We start from the raw sequence: 21,318 nt of genomic DNA, 5'->3' as shown, positions 1-21,318 counted from the left end.
TAAAACAAAACTAGGAAAAACGAAATAATAGAGTCCTCCGGAATGCAAAGAGGCTCACCACTGACTCTGGAGTGCTCAGCTGGATCAACGGCGTGCTGGATGCTGATCCTGGGTACCTGCGTTTGCATCATAATAAGATGCAGGCCAACTGGCATCAGTACATTGAATGTACGAGTATGCGAGATGGAAAGTTAAACCACAACTTAAGCTTGAAAGGAGTACAAGAGAACACTTACCTTGGCTCTGTTCAACTCATGAATAACTGAACTCAAATGTAAAGCAATAAGACACATGCAATACATAAAGCTTGTAAAACATTAAAAACAACTTAGTTCATTAAGGACAAAGCAATAACAAACTCAACTTTACTTATATAAAAGTAATATAACTTTAGTGGGAGATTCTTTAACCGACAACCACCACTATGAGCCTTAGTGATAATACAACGTTTTACCTCACGTTGCCCAAGGACCATCCTATACCTTGCCGTGATATAAGACCTTACTTAACTTAGTGGATCCACTAGCTTAATCTTACGTGATCATCTAAAAAGAATGACCCGTTAATTCCCATGTTTGGCTACATGGTTCTTATGGAGAGTTGAGTTAATATGAACTCGTGTCCCCAATTCGGTGCTCACGACTACTCCCAAAATATACTTTAGCTCATAAGTGTTTTAAACACCTCTTTCTTTAGTTTGAGATAATTGCTCAAAGCTTAGCCCAAAGGCTCTCTTGGAAAACATAGTTCCTTTCTTACTCAAATGTAAAAAAAACATTTATAAACTTCTTTGGGAATACTTAGTTCCCTAATAACTTTTGAGAAAAGAACTCAACTCTATACTCTTGGCTTAACTTGAAACTTTATACTCTTTACTTAACTTGAAACTTGAGCCTTAAAAACGAAGTTAAAACGTTCAATAAAGACTCTTGAAAAACTTTAATGACTTGCTTTGACTTACTTCTTAACTTCTAAGCTTGACTCTAACTTCACTTGACTTTGATCCGAACTTTCCTCGAATTGGATTATGAATTCAAGGGTAATGATCTCATGTTTATGGATGAGTTCTTGATGTTTATATGTTTCTTAGAGTGTTGAAAACAACTATAAAACATAGGTACATTACCAAGGAACATGTATGAAAAAGTGGGGAATGAATTGGAAGGATTGGCGTCCTTGGCGCTCTGAGAGGCGCGGGGCGCCAGCCTTCAGACCTCAAAGAGGCTGTTGGGGCGATCTGCAGGGCGCGCCGCCCCAAGGGAGAAAGCTCAGAAACTCTTTTGGGGCGCGCTGGCCGGTGCGACGCCCCACCCCTTTCCCCCGAAAAACTGACTTTTCTCCCTCCTTTTCCAACTCTAAACCACCTTAACTTCAAAGGTTCCAGCCCCAAACACTTAGAATCATAAAGCCCCTCAACATACACTAGATTCAACTCGAAAACACAACCGGAAACATGTCCCAATCAACAAGAACTTCAACACAACCACAAGACTTCAACAAACACAACCAAATCTTTTCTCGGAAATTAAAACGAGTTTGGTGTGTGGGGGAATGAACCAACCCAACACTATGATCTCACATACCTGAATAGGGATCACCCCCGACGAAAACCACGACGAATCCTTGCTTGTTCTTCTCTTTCTCCTCTTCTTCTCCTCTTCACTCACAAACCCTTACTCTCACTTTTTAAAAGGAAACACTGATTAAAAATCAGTCTACAACCTTAATATAACCAAAAGAAATGGTTAGGGAAAAGACCAAAATACCCTTACAAATTTCGGATGAACTTCCCTTACCAACAGCCCAACTTTGAAAGGGCATAACTCACTCATACGAACTCGGAATCGAGTAAACTCGGTGGCGTTGGAAAGATCATTCCAAGGGCTTTGCAAACATAAATGGAAATACACCTAAGTCCTCCTGAGCTAAGAGTTATGATTGTTCAAAGTTGACCAAAAAACTCACTTTTTCCCATACTAAACCAATTCCCAGATTTGATTTCTTTCAAAAAAAATGACTATTTCCAATTTCAAGCCTCTTCATAGTTATTTCAACTTACATGATGTTACATAAAATTTGCCAATAAACNTCTTTTCATTATATGTATTTGTATGCTCAGAGGATGTCATATTCCTATTACTATCAATCTCCTTGCAGGTGCAAGTATAACTAAGAAGTGGAGTTTGGACTGCTCACATGTGCTTGTAGATGACTCCTTTCCACTGAGTGATGACCTGATTGATGCTATTGTTGCTAGAAAACCCTTGGTTCAATATAGCTGGGTCGAGGTAATCTTTGTATAGATCACCTAAGATTTTTGCAAGTAAAATTTGCCAACAAACATGTCTATTTGCATTTAGAGTAGCTGATATCTAGATACACAACTGTAGTTCAAAGTGGTGATACTGTAACCAAATGTATACGCCTGACAATCCTTACACATAGATTTACTAATGTGAGGAATATGATTTAGCTGGTTCATGATTATGCTTTTCATACCTTACATTATGTCAGATCTTTCCCTTTATTATTCTGAAGATTTGAGATAGTTTTTCAATCTTCCAAAGGGATCCAAACATAAACAGGCGGGTATCATTATGCATGGACTTCATAATTGCAGTGCTATAATCAATGATATCATTATGCTTTTATTTCTGTGATGTTCCATAACATCAGATAATCATCTGTCCCCTCTGCATCAGGGAAATTGGTAGTTATTGTGGCTTGCTATAATAGATTACTTTTCCTATTCTTGTAGAAAGGAGGAAATCGAGAAGGAGCACAAGTGTTGCTTGAAATACTATCTCTTTGCATTATGTTGGTTAAGAAGCCAAAGATTCTTTGAAGGAATTAAGAATTCCCTACATAGCTTGCAAAACTTTAGTTTAAAGTTTCAGTTTTCTGGTGCAGCTTAACAAGTGTACATAATGTAAATGTTTTCTTGGATTTGTGGCTCCCTACCCTTTGAAAAGGGATTACATCGAGAAGCAGTACAAAAGTGGCCTTTTTCTTTTGTTTTGAGAAAGGATGTAAAATATTATCTTTCTGCATCATATGGGTAATATGGATTATGCATTATATGGGTTATCTAGAAGAGAATCCGTATATTCTTTGGAGGAATTTGTTCAGCTTTCTGTTGCACCTTAATAAGATTTTCGTGGATTTTGTGGCTCCTTACTCTTTGACAAGGGACCTACATCTTTGTACCTTTTGTAATTTTGAGCTCATAACTTCCTTTTCCGAGTTGTTGATATGGATACTCTTTACTCATTCTGAAAACAAAAGAAAAATGAACTTAGTCCTTAGCTCTTTGATTTGTTGCATCATGCTTTTACAATATCCAATCATGAAGAAAGTTATTTTCCTTTTGTTTATTTATTTTTTCCATTCGAACTTGAGATCTGTGAATTTCAGCTAATTGTAGGAAAAAATATTTGCACCGATATTCCAAGCCACAATTCGTAAGTACTGTATTAAGATTAATCACATTATGCTTTGCTGGTCTGAAATGGCATGAACGACATTTCTCTTTTATATGCTAACAAGATTAGTTGTGCCGTGTTACCCAGTCATGCACCAAAGTTGATGCTGGAAGGAGTTTCCATGAAAGTGGTAGATCCTCAGTCTCGGGAGTGCTGTTTGAAAGGATATGCTTTTTTGCTGGAACCAGAAAACAAGGTGATTGTTTTCTTAGCTTTTGCTGCTAGTCTTTTGCATTTACATCAAGCAAGTCATGCAAGATGACTTGATTGAGAATTACTTAGATATTTGTGCTAGACTGAGATAACTTTTTCCCCTTTCCTTTGCAGTATAAATTTGAGGGCAGGTTGCAGTCCTTACTGGAAGTTGGGGGTGCCATCATTTCTTCTTCTCAAATGGTCTGTCCTAAGTTGGCTGCTCTCCCTTCCCCCTTTTCCTTGGTCTTTCTCTCTGCATCTTCTGTATAGCTCACCCCTTAAGATTGAACTAATTTGGTAACTCCTAGCATGTTTGAAAAGGTACATGGCATAACCTCTTGAATGATGTATTTCCGAATGGATAGGGGGTCAAGCTCATAAATCGAAATGCTTGTTGGAAGGGGGGAGAATGCAAAACGGGAAAGCATTTTGAAGATGCAAATTGCCTAAACCAGCATAATAAAAACTGTCACTCACTTAACTCTCAAGTGCACCCTTGTTGTCCTTCTCTCTTTTTTCATTGGACTGGTAAACTGCACTTTTTTCACTTGTGCCAGAATATATATTACTTTGAGTGTAGTATATAAAGGTGTACTCAACAGTCAGCAAAGTGGTGGTAATTTTCTTGAGTTGATTCCATATTCTTAGTGGATAAGTGAAAAAGGTTAACGGAATGACAAATCAAGTTAGAAGTGAAGGCATAAAAGAGAAGAGGTCCTTATCCAAACAGAGAGAGAAAGAGCATGGCCTACTATGGGAATGGCTTGACATAGACGGATGAGATTTTGGATTCATACAACTCCAAATATACTGCACGAGTCTAGATTGAGTTGAATCACACCTTTGCATTTCCTATTTTGTGATTGCTGCCAAGTTCAACTTCTCTTTCTTTTCTATTTTGTGTGGTGGGGTTTCAAGGGGTGCTCATGGTTTTGCATACAAGGTACATACTATTGAGCCACAGAAGATTGTGTATGTAGTAATGGATAAACTTACTAACTCATTTCATCTGCTTTAGGTCTCGGAGAAAAATGGAAATGACCGTGTGGTATGTGTAGTTCCAGCAGGATCAAGCAACTTTAAGTCTTTTTCTAACCAAAGTTCCTTGCCTTGGGTGAGTGAAATAGATCTGGTTTCTGCGGTTCTATCCGGATATCTGGATCCTATTCTAATCACATCCCCACCGGGTGAGTGTAGTATAAGTTTAGAATTTATGTCTTTCCTTGCACACGACATAACAATTGACTTTTTATGTACATAAATTTCTATTTTCTCCATTCACGTCTTTGCTCACTCATATTCACTTTCCTCCTTTCCAATCTCTTGCCCCCTTTAAATTTTGGTTTGAAACTTTTACCAGCAGATTCAAATTGCAAAACATGATATGTATTGAATTTACTAATTACATGCTCAGATATGGACTTCTAACTTGCAGGGGATCACTATTTTGAAATCTGGTCTGTGGTAATAAAAGTAAAAAACTTCATGATGATTATTTGAGGTGGTCAAGGATCAGGTCATTTTATCACTGTGCGTCTGTGCCTACTGTTGTGCAAAAGCAAGTCAAAATTGCTTGTTAGNTGCTCACTCATATTCACTTTCCTCCTTTCCAATCTCTTGCCCCCTTTAAATTTTGGTTTGAAACTTTTACCAGCAGATTCAAATTGCAAAACATGATATGTATTGAATTTACTAATTACATGCTCAGATATGGACCTCTAACTTGCAGGGGATCACCATTTTGAAATCTGGTCTGTGGTAATAAAAGTAAAAAACTTCATGATGATTATTTGCGGTGGTCAAGGATCAGGTCATTTTATCACTGTGCGTCTGTGCTACTGTGGTGCAAAAGCAAATCAAAATTGCTTGTTAGACTTGCCAAGAGGTTTTAAGAGTGTGGCTTCAGACTGGTTGATAAGGTCAACTAATCGTGCAATAGAATTTCTCATAAAATCTTGCACCATCTTGTTTAATGCTGGTTGAGTCGATTTTTAACTAGGGGATGATTCATTATTAGTGCGACTTATGGATTCCCTTTAGATAGATAGAAACTGGCTACTCATGACCATGGTAATTGGTCATTGATCTTGCAGTTAGTAATGTCTTCCGACAATTGATTCTTGAAGCAATCGCCTTATTTTCTCCAAATGAAAAAGTAAACTACCTTTGTAAGCTAGCTTTGATTGACATATTAAATAAAAATGCAACAGTTTTTCTTTTTACAATAAGTTTTTTAATAATTTACATAATCCCTGCTTGCTTGGTGTACCATTTGCTCAAAATGGATCCAAGAAGTTTCTTACACAAATAAATTGCTTGTAGATATGCTTGAATGCGTGGATACTGGATAACTTATTTTACTTTTCTGACTTCAAGAAGTACACAAGTAGAATTCATTTGTTTTGATGAAGTAGGTAGGATATATCATAACAGGCAGAATTTTTTTTGTGTAAATAAAATAGAAGATGCAAAAAGGTTACAAAAGAAGTGAGAAATTCATTGAAGTCTTTATCAGGACATTCTGGTTCAACCTGGTGCCTGATAAGATGTGCATTATTATGAATCTATGTGTTCTGCCAATTTTATCTCATATGCTGATAAGATGTGCATTGTTATGAATGTATGTTCTCTGCCAATTTTATCTTATGTTCTTTACTAAATAATTGTCCTCTGCAGTGCTCGTTACCTCTTCATGCTCCACAGATGAGACGGTGGTTGCAGACTCAGATGCCGAAACAGAAAGTACAAAATCAGATCACATCGCTGCTGCTTCCTGTTCAATAGAAACTTCAGAGCATGACAGCAAGGGAACAACTTCTATACACAAGTTAGAATCTGTTGAATATCACAACGAAGATAAGTGTACTGTTCAAATAGTGATGCCTAGGGATAAGGTATCCACGACGGACACATCTCCCAGTTCAACAAAACATATTAAACACGATGGAGGTCACATACCACATGATGATGCTACCATCCATGACCCTGAAGGTGGTTACATCAGGCGCTTAGGTGTCAAAAGTGATAATACAGTGGTAAAAGAAGATATCACGGATCAGCGGGAAAATGGGAAGTTGGATATCATATATAGCCAAGATTTAATTGTTAGAGATTCTATCATGTCATTACCAGTCTCTTCTTCATCAAATGGTGGAGTTACAAATTTTAAGCGCTTCTGTAAGGTTTGTATCTATTGCAATGTCTTATATGAAGTATATTCATAACAGAGAATGAAAAATTCCCACTTCACTATCTTCTTTAGCATGCCTTTCCTTTTTTGCTGAAATATAAGACTTCCATCAGCATCAGAATCCAGCTAGCAATTTCAGCTTGATCTTGTCCTATTCTGTCTAAATTGGTGCTGAAAAGTCTGATATAGGCTATGATGACGATCCATGTGTCTGTTTTGCTTGTCTAATATGCAGTTGGTTCAGTAAAATCCTAGGTTTGATTTGATTGCTAGTCCAGGAAGCATATCAGTTTGTAGTCATAATATTGCTTAGTGAAGATCCTTACTAAATTTTTTTTTTTGCTTTCGGAAGTTCTCTGTAACTTTATTGCTTCTGTAGAGAACATTAAGTTCTGTCCATGAATTGCAATTCTAAAATTGATGCATCTTCACTTTCAGTTTGGTTCCTCTTCTTCTTTGGTCAGTGGATTTGATTATTATGCTATACTCTAAATGCCAATTTTTGCTGTTCTTTTGACCTAATTTTATAGGCAAATGCTCCATCCCAGAATAGCTTTGCAATCTTCATTCCATTCTCCAAGCATCCATACCAGTAAGCAGCTAAGTCTATCTCTGGTTTGTTTATAGTCTGTATTACATATCAGCCCTTGATGTTGATCTGTGATCATGATGGCAGAGAATCTGAGTGTAAGAATGAGGATGTTGCTGAATCTATTAAAGAAGAGAAAAAAAGAAAACAGATGGAAGCAATTGCCGAGGACCTGTTTAAAAGTGAAAAGGTCAGTAATATGACTTGTATTATTGCAGCTAAAATCACAGGAAATACATCTCTCATGCCAGTGCTTCTATTTCTCTATCACAGGGAAAAAAACGTGGTGTTACTGGTCCCCTGCATGGGTTGTTTGCTCGTAGATAATATGGTAACTTTCTTTACAGATCTGAAGAACTATGCCTTCTTTTCGTTAGTCTGCAAAGCACATGCAGTTGGGTTGTTTACTTTTGTTATATTTTTGGTGCAAATAGAACTTTGTTAGTGATGTTGAAACTGTTATAGATCTTATAGTACCCCTTTAAGAATGGAAAAATTCTTTCTTTCTCTTGGGAAGGTTCTGCATTCTTTTGACAGCACCTTCTTGGTGGTTTTATTTAATTATAATACAGCAAGCATTTCTCGAAAAGGCTCTGTTCGGCGTTCGTATGCATCAATTTCCTCATGCAGCGTAGCATCTTTGATATAGGGCAGAGGCAACATAACAACAACATACCCTGTGTAGTCCCACAAGTGGGGTCTTAGGAAGGTAGGATGTACAAAAACCTTACTCCTACCCTTGCGGGGTAAAGAGTCTTTTTCCGATAAGATTAATATACCCTTGACTCAAAAGAGCAGATTCTTGAAGCAGGGTTACAAGAAAAATATGACATCAAAGATCAACATACCAAGCAAATAAAATACCAGGTAGTAAAACACATTGAGAGATAAGAAACTATATGATTACTAAATACTACTAATAATAAGGTTGCGACGAGGAGATAGGGCTAGCCCTTGCCTCTCCTACCGAAAGGACGACAACAGTTGGCTACACCTGCTAACCTTCTACCCTAATCTTCGATCTCCACATCTTCCTATCTAGGGTCATGCCCTCAGCAAGTTGGAGCTTAGTCATATCCTGTCTAATCACCTCCCCTTGGTTATTCTTCGAACTGCCTCTACCTCTCCTAACTCCTACAACAACCAACCTCGCTCACACCTCCTTACTGGCGCATCCGCATGCCTTCTCTTTACATGCATGCTCGAACCATTCCAACCTTGCTTCCCTTGTCATGTCTGCCATGGAGGCCACTCTCACCTTGTCCTGTGTAACTTCATTCCTAATCATATTTCTCCTAGTATGTCCACACATCCACACAATATTATCATTTTTCGAGACCAGAATGCAAACAAAATAGCTCTTAAGTACAAGTGTTAATTTCTGTCAGCATCATATATAAGAAGCGTGTCGTCAGGATAAACAACATGAGTCTAGCAGATTTCTCTGCCATCTTTACCAGAAATGCAAATCCCTGCATTCCAGCTCAATTCTTCAGGTCTCTTAAGCATTATTCTTAGGGGTTCCATGACAATCACAAAAAGATAAGGAGAAAGAGTGTCTCCTTGTCTTAGACTCTTTTAAACTTAAAGAAGCCTTCGGGCCTTCCATTAATGTGAAGATGAAGTCTGAGAGTAGAGATGCAAGTAAGGATCCCACTGTATCCACCTATCCCCAAAAGTGCACAAGTCATGACTTCCAATAGAAAATCAAATGCCTTTTCTAAATTACACTTGCATATTAATCCTGCCTTCCCCATTCTCAAGTAGTAGCCAAGACACTCATTTGCAATTAACGACACATCTAAAATTTGTCTACTTTTAATGGAGGCATTTTGGTTGCCTGTAGTGAGTTTGCTTATCATATGTCTTCAATCTTTCGGCAAGCACCTTTGCAATGAGTTTGTTAATGGTACTAGGATGCTATAGGTCTAAAGTCATTAATCTCGATTTCCTCTTTCTCTTAAGAGAGCTCTGAAAGTAGCAGTGAAACTCCTCTCAAATGTGCCTTCCTGATAAAAAAGTTCCAATGTTTTCATTTATATCAGTCCTGTCAGTGGGCCAACCTTTTTTAAAGGACATGTTGAATCCATCAGGTGCCAGGGGCTTTATCCCCATCAAATTGCTTGTGTGCGTCCACTACTTCTTCCTCTGTAAATGGCCTTTGAATCCACTTGCAATCTTTGACCCCACATTTTTATCTTTCAGTAAAGAGCATCTCATAAAAGCTCAGAATGTGTTCTTTGATCAGCTTCTTGTCTCCAAACAATTTTCTTTCAACCTCAGTCTTGTCAATGTTATTGTACTTCTGTGGGCATTGGTCATCTTGTGGAAAAAAATTGTATGCTGAAAATCTTGATTTTTGTGTTCAAGGTATTTCCACAGTCTCTGCAATTTGTTCCAGCTCATAAGACTACCTTTTTGTCTGCCTCTTTCAGCTTCATCTTCATTCACAGACTGAGCGATCCAGCTCCTCTAATTCGGAGAGGAATGTTTTCTGCTTGTGTTTAAGCTTTCCATATACTCGCTTGTTCCATTCTCTAATGACTGCCTTGAGCAACTTAAGGTTTTTTGGAGGTAAGCACTTGAGACACAAATTAGAACAAAGAGAATATTTTGTTGTAGAAAGTCTCAAATTCAGGATCTTCCTCTGTGCGAATTTCCTGAGAAACAAAGTCATAGGCACGTAGGTTCAGAGCTAGACCAACTACTCCAAGAGCACTCATCCATAAATGGAAAGGTGAAAAAAAGCACTAGATCTTTCTTCATGGTTGGTTTACTAGGGTAAAACGTGCCCCTTTCCACCTCTAAGTAGTGGTGTTGGTGTGTTTCGTGTTAATCATTCTTGGAAGATTTTCCTATATTAACTTTTGGCTATATTGTTAAAATAATTCATAAGGTAGTAGACTAGTGGCTACAATTTGGATATGAATCTGATTTGATCACTTGCTTAGGAGAAAACAAACTCAAGAACATGTTGTTTTCCATGTGGATTCTGTTAAGAGTCATTAGTACTTCTGTATCACATGCATATGGTTTGTGTTTTACCCACACACATTTGATCTTTCAGTGTTTTAGGGTTAGTGAACTGAACTGAAGAGCTTTATAGAGGATCATTGGAATTGGCTCAACTGCAATTTTACATGCATGATGATTAGCTGCCTACAATGTGAGTTTCCAGAACTAGGATCAGCCTACTTATATAGAATAGAAGGTTTCTTTTTAGCCAATGGTTCTTGAAGTTTATCTGCCTACTCTTGCAATAAATAGTATAATTACATAACCTATGCTATTATTCATTATGAGATTGGCAAACCTGTTTTGACTTGCTTGGTATTTGCGAGACAAATTAAACGCCAGGAGAGGTGACTTGAAGGGACAAAGTGTTGACCTGATGCTCAAGCATTTTTAAGCTGTTATCTGATGGTGGAAACAGATTTATCGGGTTTTGGTAACAAATACAGCTGCATTTTGGTGTTATACTTGATCCCTGAAATCCTTAACAACAAAAAAGAAAAAAAGAAGTAAAAGGTCAAAGCTTAGTTTATATCCCTCTATCTTAAGGGGAACAATCTCAGTAAATACGGGAGTTTTAAGTGCATCAGATGAGCAAGCTGCATTATGCAGAGATGGTACAGTCGTCGAGTTGCCAAACTATTGGTTCCTAAGAGAGAAGGTTTCATGTTGGTTTGAGTTTGATGAATTGCCTTAAGCTTACTTGATGACTGTCCATCTAGGCTGTCCACAAACTCTAAAATTGTTATGATTGATGCATATTATGTCAGTAGTATGATTTGTATATGGAATGCTAACATACCAATTTTGTGTTTCCAGATACTAAAGATATGCAGATGTACTGGATCAACCATCTAAGACATTTTGTTGGTATTCCTAGTTTCTTAGCAAACACTGTAGATAACACCCTCCTTTTCTTTTCTCCTTGTATGAAGATGGGGAAGTCATCAATTTCTTCAGGATGAATTCTGTTAAGCTATTGTATTGGGTCATTCTTGAAACTAATTTTCTTTCTTGTTTCTTCACATGATCCTTGATTTGTTTTTCATTCTTAATGCTGTGACTCATTTATGTTAATGTGAATCAGCAAGTGAAACCAAAAAATTAAATAAATAAACCCTTCAGTGTCCGTGGAAAATCATAGGATTTGCACCCGGCAGCAGCTGATTGTACATGATGTTGTTATTCAAGCTTATATTCAGTTTTCCAAAGTCGTTAACTTGTAGCTAGTGTTGGTTCGGTTTAACTTGTGTTGCTTTGCAGAACTAGTACGTACCACAATAACAACACCTCATTCCCGAACATTAAATATTTGTTATTTCACAAAAACATTACATCAACTATGAGTCAATCAAAACATGTCTTATTCAGCGGGATTATCTGCAGAATTTTCTAACAAAGCTATTGAATCAGACGAAAATGTCATGGAACTTCCCATCATCTGATGAACAATCGGTTGAGATTGAACAGGCTGAGGAGGTACTTCTAGCACTTCAACTTCACCTTCAAGCATTTCTAATACTCTACTCATCGAAGGTCGTTGTAACGGATTTGTTTGTATGCACCATAGCGCAACTAAAGTCAGCTTTCTAGCCATCTTCTTTTCATCATCATTTGCTTCTTCATCCACAACAATCTCCTTTCCCTTGTTGAACTTATCGTAAATATAATAGGGAAAATATTGGCTGGAATTTTCTTCATTTGCAACTTCATGTCTATTCAAGTCCAGCATTTCCATTAGCAGCATTCCAAAGCTGTAAACATCAGCTTTGTTAGAGATTGCCCCAACGCTTCTGCTGATCAACTCTGGAGCTACATATCCAATCGTTCCACGAGCAGCTGTGAGGTTCACAATGCTATTATCTGTTGTATATAATTTTGCAAGCCCAAAGTCAGAAATCTTTGGAATGAAATTCTCATCCAAAAGAATGTTGTGTGGCTTGATGTCAAAATGCAAAATTCGTACATCACAGCCTCGATGCAAATATCCAATTCCTCGAGCCACTCCAAGAATAATGTCATACTTCCTCTGCCAACTTAACAGAGGACTTGCTTCTTGACTGGTGCTGATGTACTTATCGAGTGATCCGTTGGGCATGAAGTCGTATACAAGAGCACGTATTGTTCCTTCAACACAATACCCCACGAGCCCGACCACATTGACATGATGGATCCTTCCAATGGTAGCCACTTCATTCATGAAGTCTTGACAACCAGCTTTAGGCTTGTTCAACATCTTCACTGCTACATCTCTTCCACTTTGAAGCTTTCCTTTGTATACACTGCTGTAACCTCCCTCACCTAATTTCTCTTTGAATGCTCTGGTCATTCTCTTTATGTGGGAGTAGTTATATCTGATTGGCATGAAATTGTTTTGTGTTTGCAAAAAGCCTTCAATCGCATCATACATGGACAAATGCCTCCTTTTGAATTTGATCACCAGAAATACAATTACAAACGGAAGGCCGATCACAAATTTTGTTCCTGTTAGTGAAAAATTACTGGATTACAATTGAATATAAAATAGAAAAATAAAAATCTCTTCAGGCTGAGCCCCGAATATCTCTCTCTTTAAGGAGATTCAAGCTCACTGCAGCAAATGTTTTTCACCGGTCCATTAGTAGTCCTTCTTGACTTGTCCTCTCCAGGATACAACAGCCTTAACACAAAGTATAACTCAACAACTCTGGACAAGAGTTGAGTTTAAAGCTCCACAAAAAGAACACTCCCTTGAACTAGTAAGAAACCTCTTTTTTTTTTAGTAACTTTTTCCTTTCTATATTTTTCTTGTGTTTCTAAACCAAATGTAGATCACTATTTATTCTAGAAGAAGTCTTCCTAGCAATGAATAGAAAGATAATGTGATGGTAAATAGTAAAAATAAATGGTCTTAGGAGTTACAAGTATAATGGAGTAATTATGAGTGACAATCAAGTAGGCACTAATGCCATCAATGGCATTTTGCATCTGTTGCAAAACTGAAATGCATATGGCACTAACTCCTAATGGAGTAATGCAGCAGTTAGCCACTCCAACAGCGATAAATGAAAAGTCCTCAACAGGCAGTAGAAAATACACTTAATTCTAGGGGTATTAAGAGACAAATTAATAATTAATAAATATTAAAATGCTCAAAATACTAACAGTTCCCAAATACGCTGCAAGTTTGAGAAGTCATAAAGTCAACTTCCTCTTGAGCCAATATATCTAAGACATGTCTTTTTCTTATTTGGACCCTTCTGCTCTTCTCAGAAATTATGAACATATCATCATATCATAACATATATCTTATATTATTATAAGTGGAAACATCACAAATGAAAAGTTGAAATATCAAAATGTCCTTATATAAAATTAAATGACTCTATTACCATTTTTAAGGTAGAAAAAAAATCTGCTTTTCCCACTTTTAGTTATCTTTTTTCACTAATTGTTTTCATTTTATTTAATAAGAAGTCCAAAAGTCCATGTAATGTGGGTAACATCTTATAAACAAAAGTTCAAAGATCACAATTGATCTTACAATCGTTTCTAAGCCAAAATGGTGAGTCTTATTTTGAGTTTGAACTTCCTTTTCATTTCCTCTATTAATGTTTTGTTCAATTCTTGGAGTTTTGTTCTTAAAATTTCTTTATTAAGAACTTGTCTTTTTTTTTTTTTTTTTTCACTTTTCATAAGAATTTTAGGTATTTATAAATATATATTCAGTTTTGATATGAAATTGTTGGAAAATATGGGTACCACAAAGAGAGGTTAGAGGCTATTTGAAGGAATTGCTTTTTCGATCTTATGAAGGGATTGTTGTACACAAGCACAAATAAGATTAGATTTGTTGTGCAAATGAAATACTTTTTTTTATATCAATTTGAAGATCACATAGGTAAAATAATTTCACAGTCTATATTGAAATTCTTATGAACATTTTATTTCTCCAAATAAATAATTTTTTTTTGTGTACAAAAAATGTGATGAACATATCTTTTGATATCTATATTTCTTGTTTAACAGTGATGATTTAATTTTGATGTCGAGCAGGGTTGTTGAGTGCGGATACTATGAAGTTCATGATTATTATGATCATATTCTTTCTTTCATTTTGAATCTCCAGGTAATTGTTATTTTAATTTTAAGATTGCCTTTCTCTCTCTCTTTTTTTTTTTTTTTCATTTCTATTGCATTTTTGTTTTTGTTGTTTTGTTGAAAACTTTGAGTTCTTATACAATGAAACTTATTTTATTTTTTATTCATATTTGTCTTTTCCCCACTTTTAATCTTAAATTAAAAAATATGAAGAGTTGCAGCTAAATCAACATATACCATTACCAAATACGAATTTGTCATATTGGATTCTTCCTTTAGCAGTTCTAAGTACTCCTATGGTAAAGTTCTTCTTTGCTCCTCTTTTTCCATCTTTTATTGTTTGTTAGTAAGATTTTGGTCATTAATATATTTTTTCAAATTAGTCTATCTATGATCTGAGATTAACAATATAGTGTATAGCAAGTTTGACATCTTCACTTTATTTAGAAACACCGAAAAGAATTTTGAGGAAGATGAATTCATAAGGTTAGAAATATCAAGTATGACTTCTACATTGTCCTACAATGATTAAGTTTGATTACCTTATATAAAATGAGTCAAATTCATTTGATTCAACATTTTGTGCTTTTTTATAAATTATGTTTGGAAGGTTTGATCCATTGTTTTAAAGTTATGCACAAGATCGATCTAATATTATAATGTTATAATTTCACCCTTGTTTTTTAAAGGAAGAAAATAGTAAGATGGATTCACTAAGGTTAAGTTGGTACTACATTTTAAAATTATATTTATTTAACTTTATAAGAGTTTTTACTTATTGATGTATGGGGTACACGCACGTTGCGCGTGCCCAGAGACTAGTTATATTATAAGTGAGAAGTTGCTTAGTCTAAAGTTGGATTACGAAAATGTCCTTTAACTTTTTAACTATCATTATCATATTATTATTATTATTATTATTCTATAAGTGTGAATCCATTAAAGTTGAATGACTTTTTAATTCTTCAAGAAATCACCATTAAAGTTGAATGACTTTTTAACTCTTCAAGAAATCACCATACCTATAAGTTCTTACACGTTGTCTTCTAATGAAAATACTGTACATTTGAATTTGGTTTAGAGAGCATAAAGCTCTTATCATATGTTCTTTCAAGCATTTCTTTACATTTAGTTTTTTTCATTTTTTGCTATCATTCAAATTATATTCTTAAATTGATGTTTAAGTATTTGATCTCTCACATAAAAATATACTGCTAAAATTTTGTTTTATGAACTTGTGATGTAATTTTTAAATCTTACGTATAAACCAGAGGTGATGCTTTTGCAGACCGTTGAGGTGCTTAGTCTAAAGTTGGATTACGAAAATGCCCTTCAACTTTTTAACTATCATTATCGTATTATTATTATTATTATTCGATAAGTGTGAAACCATTAAAGTTGAATGACTTTTTAACTCTTCAAGTAATCACCATTAAAGTTGAATGACTTTTTAAATCTTCAAGAAATCACTATACCTATAAGTCTCTCACACGTTGTCTTCTAATGACAATACTGTACATTTGAATTTGGTTTAGAGAGCATAAAACTCTTATCATATGTTCTTTCAAGCATTTCTTTACATTTAGTTTTTTTTTTTCATTTTTTGCTATCATTCAAATTATATTCTTAAATTGATGTTTAAGTGTTTGATCTCTCACATGAAAATAAACTGCTAAAATTTTATTTTATGAACTTATGATGTAATTTTTTAATCTCAGGTATAAATCATAGGTGATACTTTTGCAGACCGTTGAATAGAACTTTTAGTAGAAATCATGTCAATACAATGAGGTATGCGGCATGTCTCTACAACAATTTCACAATTTTTTGCATGAGTATTTTTAATAAATTTGATTAACATTTGATTTATTATATTTTTAATTAGCTTTTAATAACTTAATGCATTTGTATTTTTCAAAGTAGAGCCTCCTTGATAGCTTTAGTTTGACAATGACTTATTGAAATTCTATTTTGCTTTAGTCTCCTAGCTTACGAGGTAAAAAGGATAAGTAATGCTTCTCCCTCAACAACATCAACCAAAAGAAATCGAGAATTTCTCCGAAGAAGACATATTCTAACAAATGAGGTAATTTAATTTAATATGAACGAGTACTTAAAAGTCAAATATGAACAACATTACAATTTATTTTTCTAAATATAAAAAAGGAATAACAATCCTAAAGAGAAAACATATAATAGAAATTGAATTCGAATATGTTCTATTTTAGAATTTTGTGTTGTGCTCACTTGTGTTAAATTACTAGTCTTTGGAAATGTGCAACGTTGCACGTTTATCTCTATTATTTTATAAAATCCGTACATGCCTAATTTTATATATTCTTTTAAGTATATGTTTTCTCTATGCAAACACTGCAATATCATCATATTTATTAATTTAATTTTTAGTTATTATTTTACAAAATAGGAAATGTTGAACTTATTTAAAAACTAATTAAGGTTATAATAACATCTAATGGTATATGATATAATGAATTTCTGCTCTAAATTTAAGAACAACAGAATTAACAACATTATGGGATATATTATTGGGAGTTGCTGGCATAGAATTAAGACTAGCTTGCTTTTTATCAAAAAAAGAAGAAGGTATAACTATACAAATAATGATGTACCACATTCGAGGCAACCATATTAATTCCCATGTATACCGTCCAACAACTCCCTTATCTTTTAGGATGTGATACATTATCTTTCGATTTATTCAAAAGTATAAAATTTTAGTTTCATTAAAAGATGCCACAAGAAAATAACAAAAATTAAATTCACACACCAAATCACCTTTTCAAGAAGCAACATATAATATCAGAGGCGTATGGAGGAGGGGGTCACCGGGTTCACATGAATCCATGCTCCCCTCCTGAAATCATATATAGTAGTGTTATATTTTTTAATTTTTTTTTATTAAATATAGATGTGTAAACCCACACATGAAGTATCATATAATGCGATGATGATTGGGTGCACCTCTCAGTGAGATTAGAAATTTGACTTTTATATCTATCTGTTTTATTTTTCTTTCAAAAATTGGGTAACACCTCCAAAAGTGGTTATTGATATCACTTTTGGCGCTTTAACTAATTAAGCATTTCAATTTTGGACGTATAATTTTAAAATTTTAACTGTTTTCAATGATAAGAACCTAAATGTCAAACCGATTAGATTTCACATTTTCATAATAGTACACCCATCATTTCAAAATCCTGGATACGCCTTTGTTAATAATAGGCAAGCAAAAGTTTGTTCCAAGGCAACTACCGATGCGACTGGCGAAACAGAATCAAATGATAGTGTCAACAACTTTAACAAGATCCAATAAAGCCAAAAAGTGATGAACTACCAAGTGTTATCGGACAGATTTGAAGAAGAAGACAAGAGAAACATACTTCAAGTTCCTTTAGAAGGCCAATCTATATTTTTTAGTTCATACATTTGTAAAAGAAAATTTGAGGTTGATAACTAAACTTTCTCCTTGGCTTTTATGATATTTTTTTTTGGCAATAAAACTGTGAATATTACCATACCAAAACAAAGTATTACAATTTAGGAAAGAAAAAAACTATAAATCCTATGTATTAAATCTTGACAATTTCTTGCTTTTCTAGACTCCTTAACTCTTTCTAGTCTAACTTGTAACTCCTTCTTTATTTGTGCGAGATGAAATTTGTAGTTACATGTTTCTGTCTAAACTGCCTCCAATTCCTCGCTTGCCAGGTATAATAAATTGTTGCTCCATACATAACAACTACTGCTTCCTTCTTCAATTGCTTCCAACGTCTTTTTTTAATCCACGCCAATATTTGTTGAATTGTGCCTCTTAGCAGTACCACACCCATCCAATTAGCCAAATCCTTCCTCACTGTATTCCCCCAATGACATTCAGTAAACAAATCACACAAGCCACATGCTGCATTTTCAACTTGTATATGCATATTCTATAGCCTATCTTTAGTGAGAAGTCTTCCTTGGTATGCAAGCCATAAGATAAATCTTTGTCTAGGCTGCATTGTAGAGCTCCAAAGTAAGTCTGCCTCTGGGCATTATGTAACAGACCTAGCATGGCTTGGTAGCTACTGGTCATGGAGAATGTGCCATTTGGTGTCAAAACATACTGTCCCCTTTGGTACCATTGGAGCATTTCTGTCTTCAAAACATTCAGTTTCTTCCAATACCAACTACAATCTTGGGGTGGTATGTGCTCCCAAATGTTATCGGTATCCTTCATATATATCTCATGTACCCACTTGACCCATAATACATCTTTCTTGTTTGCAAACTGCCATAAGAACTTCCCAACAGTAGCTATATTTCATAATTTGCAGCTTTTGATATTTAATCCTCCATACTTTTTTGGTACACATACCTTATCCCATGCCACCAAGGCTATTTTCTTGTGCCCTTCCGAGCTTCCCCATAGGAATTCTCTGCATTTTTTATCTACTTTCTGCAACACACTCTGTGGGAGGATAAACACTGTCCCCCAAAAATTATATATCGAGAACAAAACAACATTAACTATCTGTAGCCTCCCTGTATATGAAAGCTGCCTCGAATAACCTGAGGTAATTCTCTTTGTAATCTTCTCCACCAATTGGTAACAATCCACCTTGTTCAATTTTTTTGAAGATAGCAGCAGTCCCAGGTACCGTATAGGTAGTACACCCATTGAGAACCCAGTACTATTCAAAATTTTCAGCTTTGCTTCCTTAGTCATTCCAACAAGAAATATGTTAGATTTCTGCAAATTTGCTTCCAAGCCAGTCACAACACTAAAATGTTTCAGAGCTTCCATCACCCTCTTAATAGAATTTGTGTCTCCTTTGCAGAACACTATTAAATCATCTGCAAATATTAAGTGTGTAAGTTTCGCTGCTTTGCACATTGTATTGTATTTGAAATCATCCAGATCACTCATCTTCCTTAGAATTCTCGTAAGATACTCCATAACTAATACAAATTACAGAGGGGAAATAGGGTCCCCTTGTCGAAGCCCCCTCTTGCCCTCAAAATATCCATAGCCTTCTCCATTCACTTTAACTGTGAACCTCGTAGTGGTAACACATGTCATTACCAACTGCACAAAGGTTCGTGGAAAATTATAACCCTTTAAAGCTTCCTCTATAAAGTCCCAGCTTACCATATCATATGCCTTCCGTAGATCAATCTTCATCATACATCTTGGAGTAGTTTTCCTATTATAATGCCTTAATAAGTCATGGCAGATTAATACAATATGAATCAATGATCTTCCTTCAACAAACGCTGCTTGATTACTTGCCACTACCACTTTTATGGCTTCCTTCAGTCTCTGACAGATCATTTTTGAAATGCACTTGTACAGAACATTGCAACATGAGATGGGTCTGAATTGACTTGCCATCACTGGTGTGTCTACTTTTGGAATGAGAGAGATTACTATGGAGTTTAACTGTGTTAGGAGCTCCCCCGTCTCCATAAATTCCAGAATTGCTTGTGATATATCTTGACCAATCACAATCCATGCTGCTCTAAAGAATCCACTCCTATATCCATCAAGCCCCGGGCTTTTATTGATGTCAATACCAATCATAACACTCTTCACTTCTTGTGATGTATATGGTTTTACCAATCGCAATTGTTGTTCAGTATCCAATACATCTCTATTTCTAAAAAATAAGCCACTTGCTCTTTGTCGTTTCTTTTCCTTTGTGCCTAGAAAGTCCTCATAATACTCCACAAAGACATCTGCAATTGCCTTCTGGATTTTTTGCATTACATCATTATTATCCTTCAACTGCAAAATAGCTTGTTTTAGCTTCCTGTGTTTTATAATTGAGAAAAAATATCTTGTGTTGGCATCACCAAGGTTGATCCAAGTTGCTTTACTCCTCTGTTGTAAGTAGATCTCAGTCATGTACGAGGATCTCATAAACTTCTGGTACAATCTCTTCTCCTGCTCCTGCAAAGTCTTATTCGTTGGTTAGAGATGTAGCTCTTCTTGTGCTTTTGCTAGTTCAGTTCTGTCCTCATCAGCTTTTGTGATGATATTTTTGAAATGCTGGTTATTTAGATTTCTCACTCTTCTCTTCAAATACTTAAGTCTCTTCACAACTCTAAACATCTGGTGACCTTCAATATTTTGGTCCCATGTCTCTTTCACAATGTTCAAGAATTCAGGATGACTAGCCCACACATTGCAATATTTAAAAGTTGGTTTCACTCTTCTTGGTCCATCAAGCAGTGAAATTACAACAGGACAATGATCACTCACTCCTTCTGGTAAGAAATTTGCATTATAAGCCGGCATATTCACTAACTATTCTGGATTAATAAACACCCAGTCTAACTTTGAGAACACCCTAGCATCCCTTTTATCATTCCATGTATATCTGTTACCTTTTCTAGGTAATTCCAGCAGTCCACAACCCTCAATACAAGCATGAAAGTCAGTTATTTCCACCATACTCACTGGATTTCCCCTATCCTATCATCAACATTTAGGACAAAATTGAAGTCCCCCTTTATTATCCATGGAAACATGTTCCTTGTGTTCATATCATCTAAATATTTCCACAACTCTTTCCTTTCCTCTCTTGTGTTGAAGGCATATACCACAGCTACCATGTACTCCAAATTGAGGCTTTGATTTCTTACTTTACAGGTTATCGCCTGGGCACAACTTGCGACCATTTGCACCTGAAAGTAATCTGGCCTCCATGTTATCCATACCCTACCATTATAATGGTCGACAAGATTAGTAATGTAATCCCATCCTC

The 21,318-nt window shown here is 35.5% G+C and overlaps 2 protein-coding genes across 2 annotated transcripts; one reads left to right on the top strand and one right to left on the bottom strand.

The window, feature by feature from the left end:
- The first annotated feature begins 2,111 nt into the window (after positions 1-2,111).
- On the top strand, positions 2,112-11,493 carry LOC125852744 (nijmegen breakage syndrome 1 protein). Its single transcript, XM_049532444.1, has 11 exons — positions 2,112-2,288; positions 3,415-3,461; positions 3,570-3,678; positions 3,810-3,878; positions 4,696-4,864; positions 6,354-6,859; positions 7,398-7,459; positions 7,544-7,646; positions 7,730-7,787; positions 10,524-10,622; positions 11,288-11,493. Exons 1-9 carry the CDS (start codon positions 2,112-2,114, stop codon positions 7,781-7,783), a joined length of 1,296 nt encoding a protein of 431 aa, XP_049388401.1. The 3' UTR covers positions 7,784-7,787; positions 10,524-10,622; positions 11,288-11,493.
- Positions 11,494-11,801: 308 nt separating this feature from the next.
- Positions 11,802-19,508, bottom strand: LOC125852743 (LEAF RUST 10 DISEASE-RESISTANCE LOCUS RECEPTOR-LIKE PROTEIN KINASE-like 2.5). The gene is made up of 4 exons (XM_049532443.1): positions 18,927-19,508; positions 18,617-18,839; positions 18,275-18,422; positions 11,802-12,969 (listed from the first exon to the last, which is right to left on the bottom strand). Exons 1-4 carry the CDS (start codon positions 19,506-19,508, stop codon positions 11,832-11,834), a joined length of 2,091 nt encoding a protein of 696 aa, XP_049388400.1. The 3' UTR covers positions 11,802-11,831.
- Between the last annotated feature and the right edge of the window lie 1,810 nt (positions 19,509-21,318).

The sequence above is a fragment of the Solanum stenotomum genome, unplaced genomic scaffold (genome assembly GCF_019186545.1).
Source record: "Solanum stenotomum isolate F172 unplaced genomic scaffold, ASM1918654v1 scaffold488, whole genome shotgun sequence".
Classification (NCBI taxonomy): Eukaryota; Viridiplantae; Streptophyta; class Magnoliopsida; order Solanales; family Solanaceae; genus Solanum; species Solanum stenotomum.
This window is presented reverse-complemented; position numbering and strand designations above follow the sequence as displayed.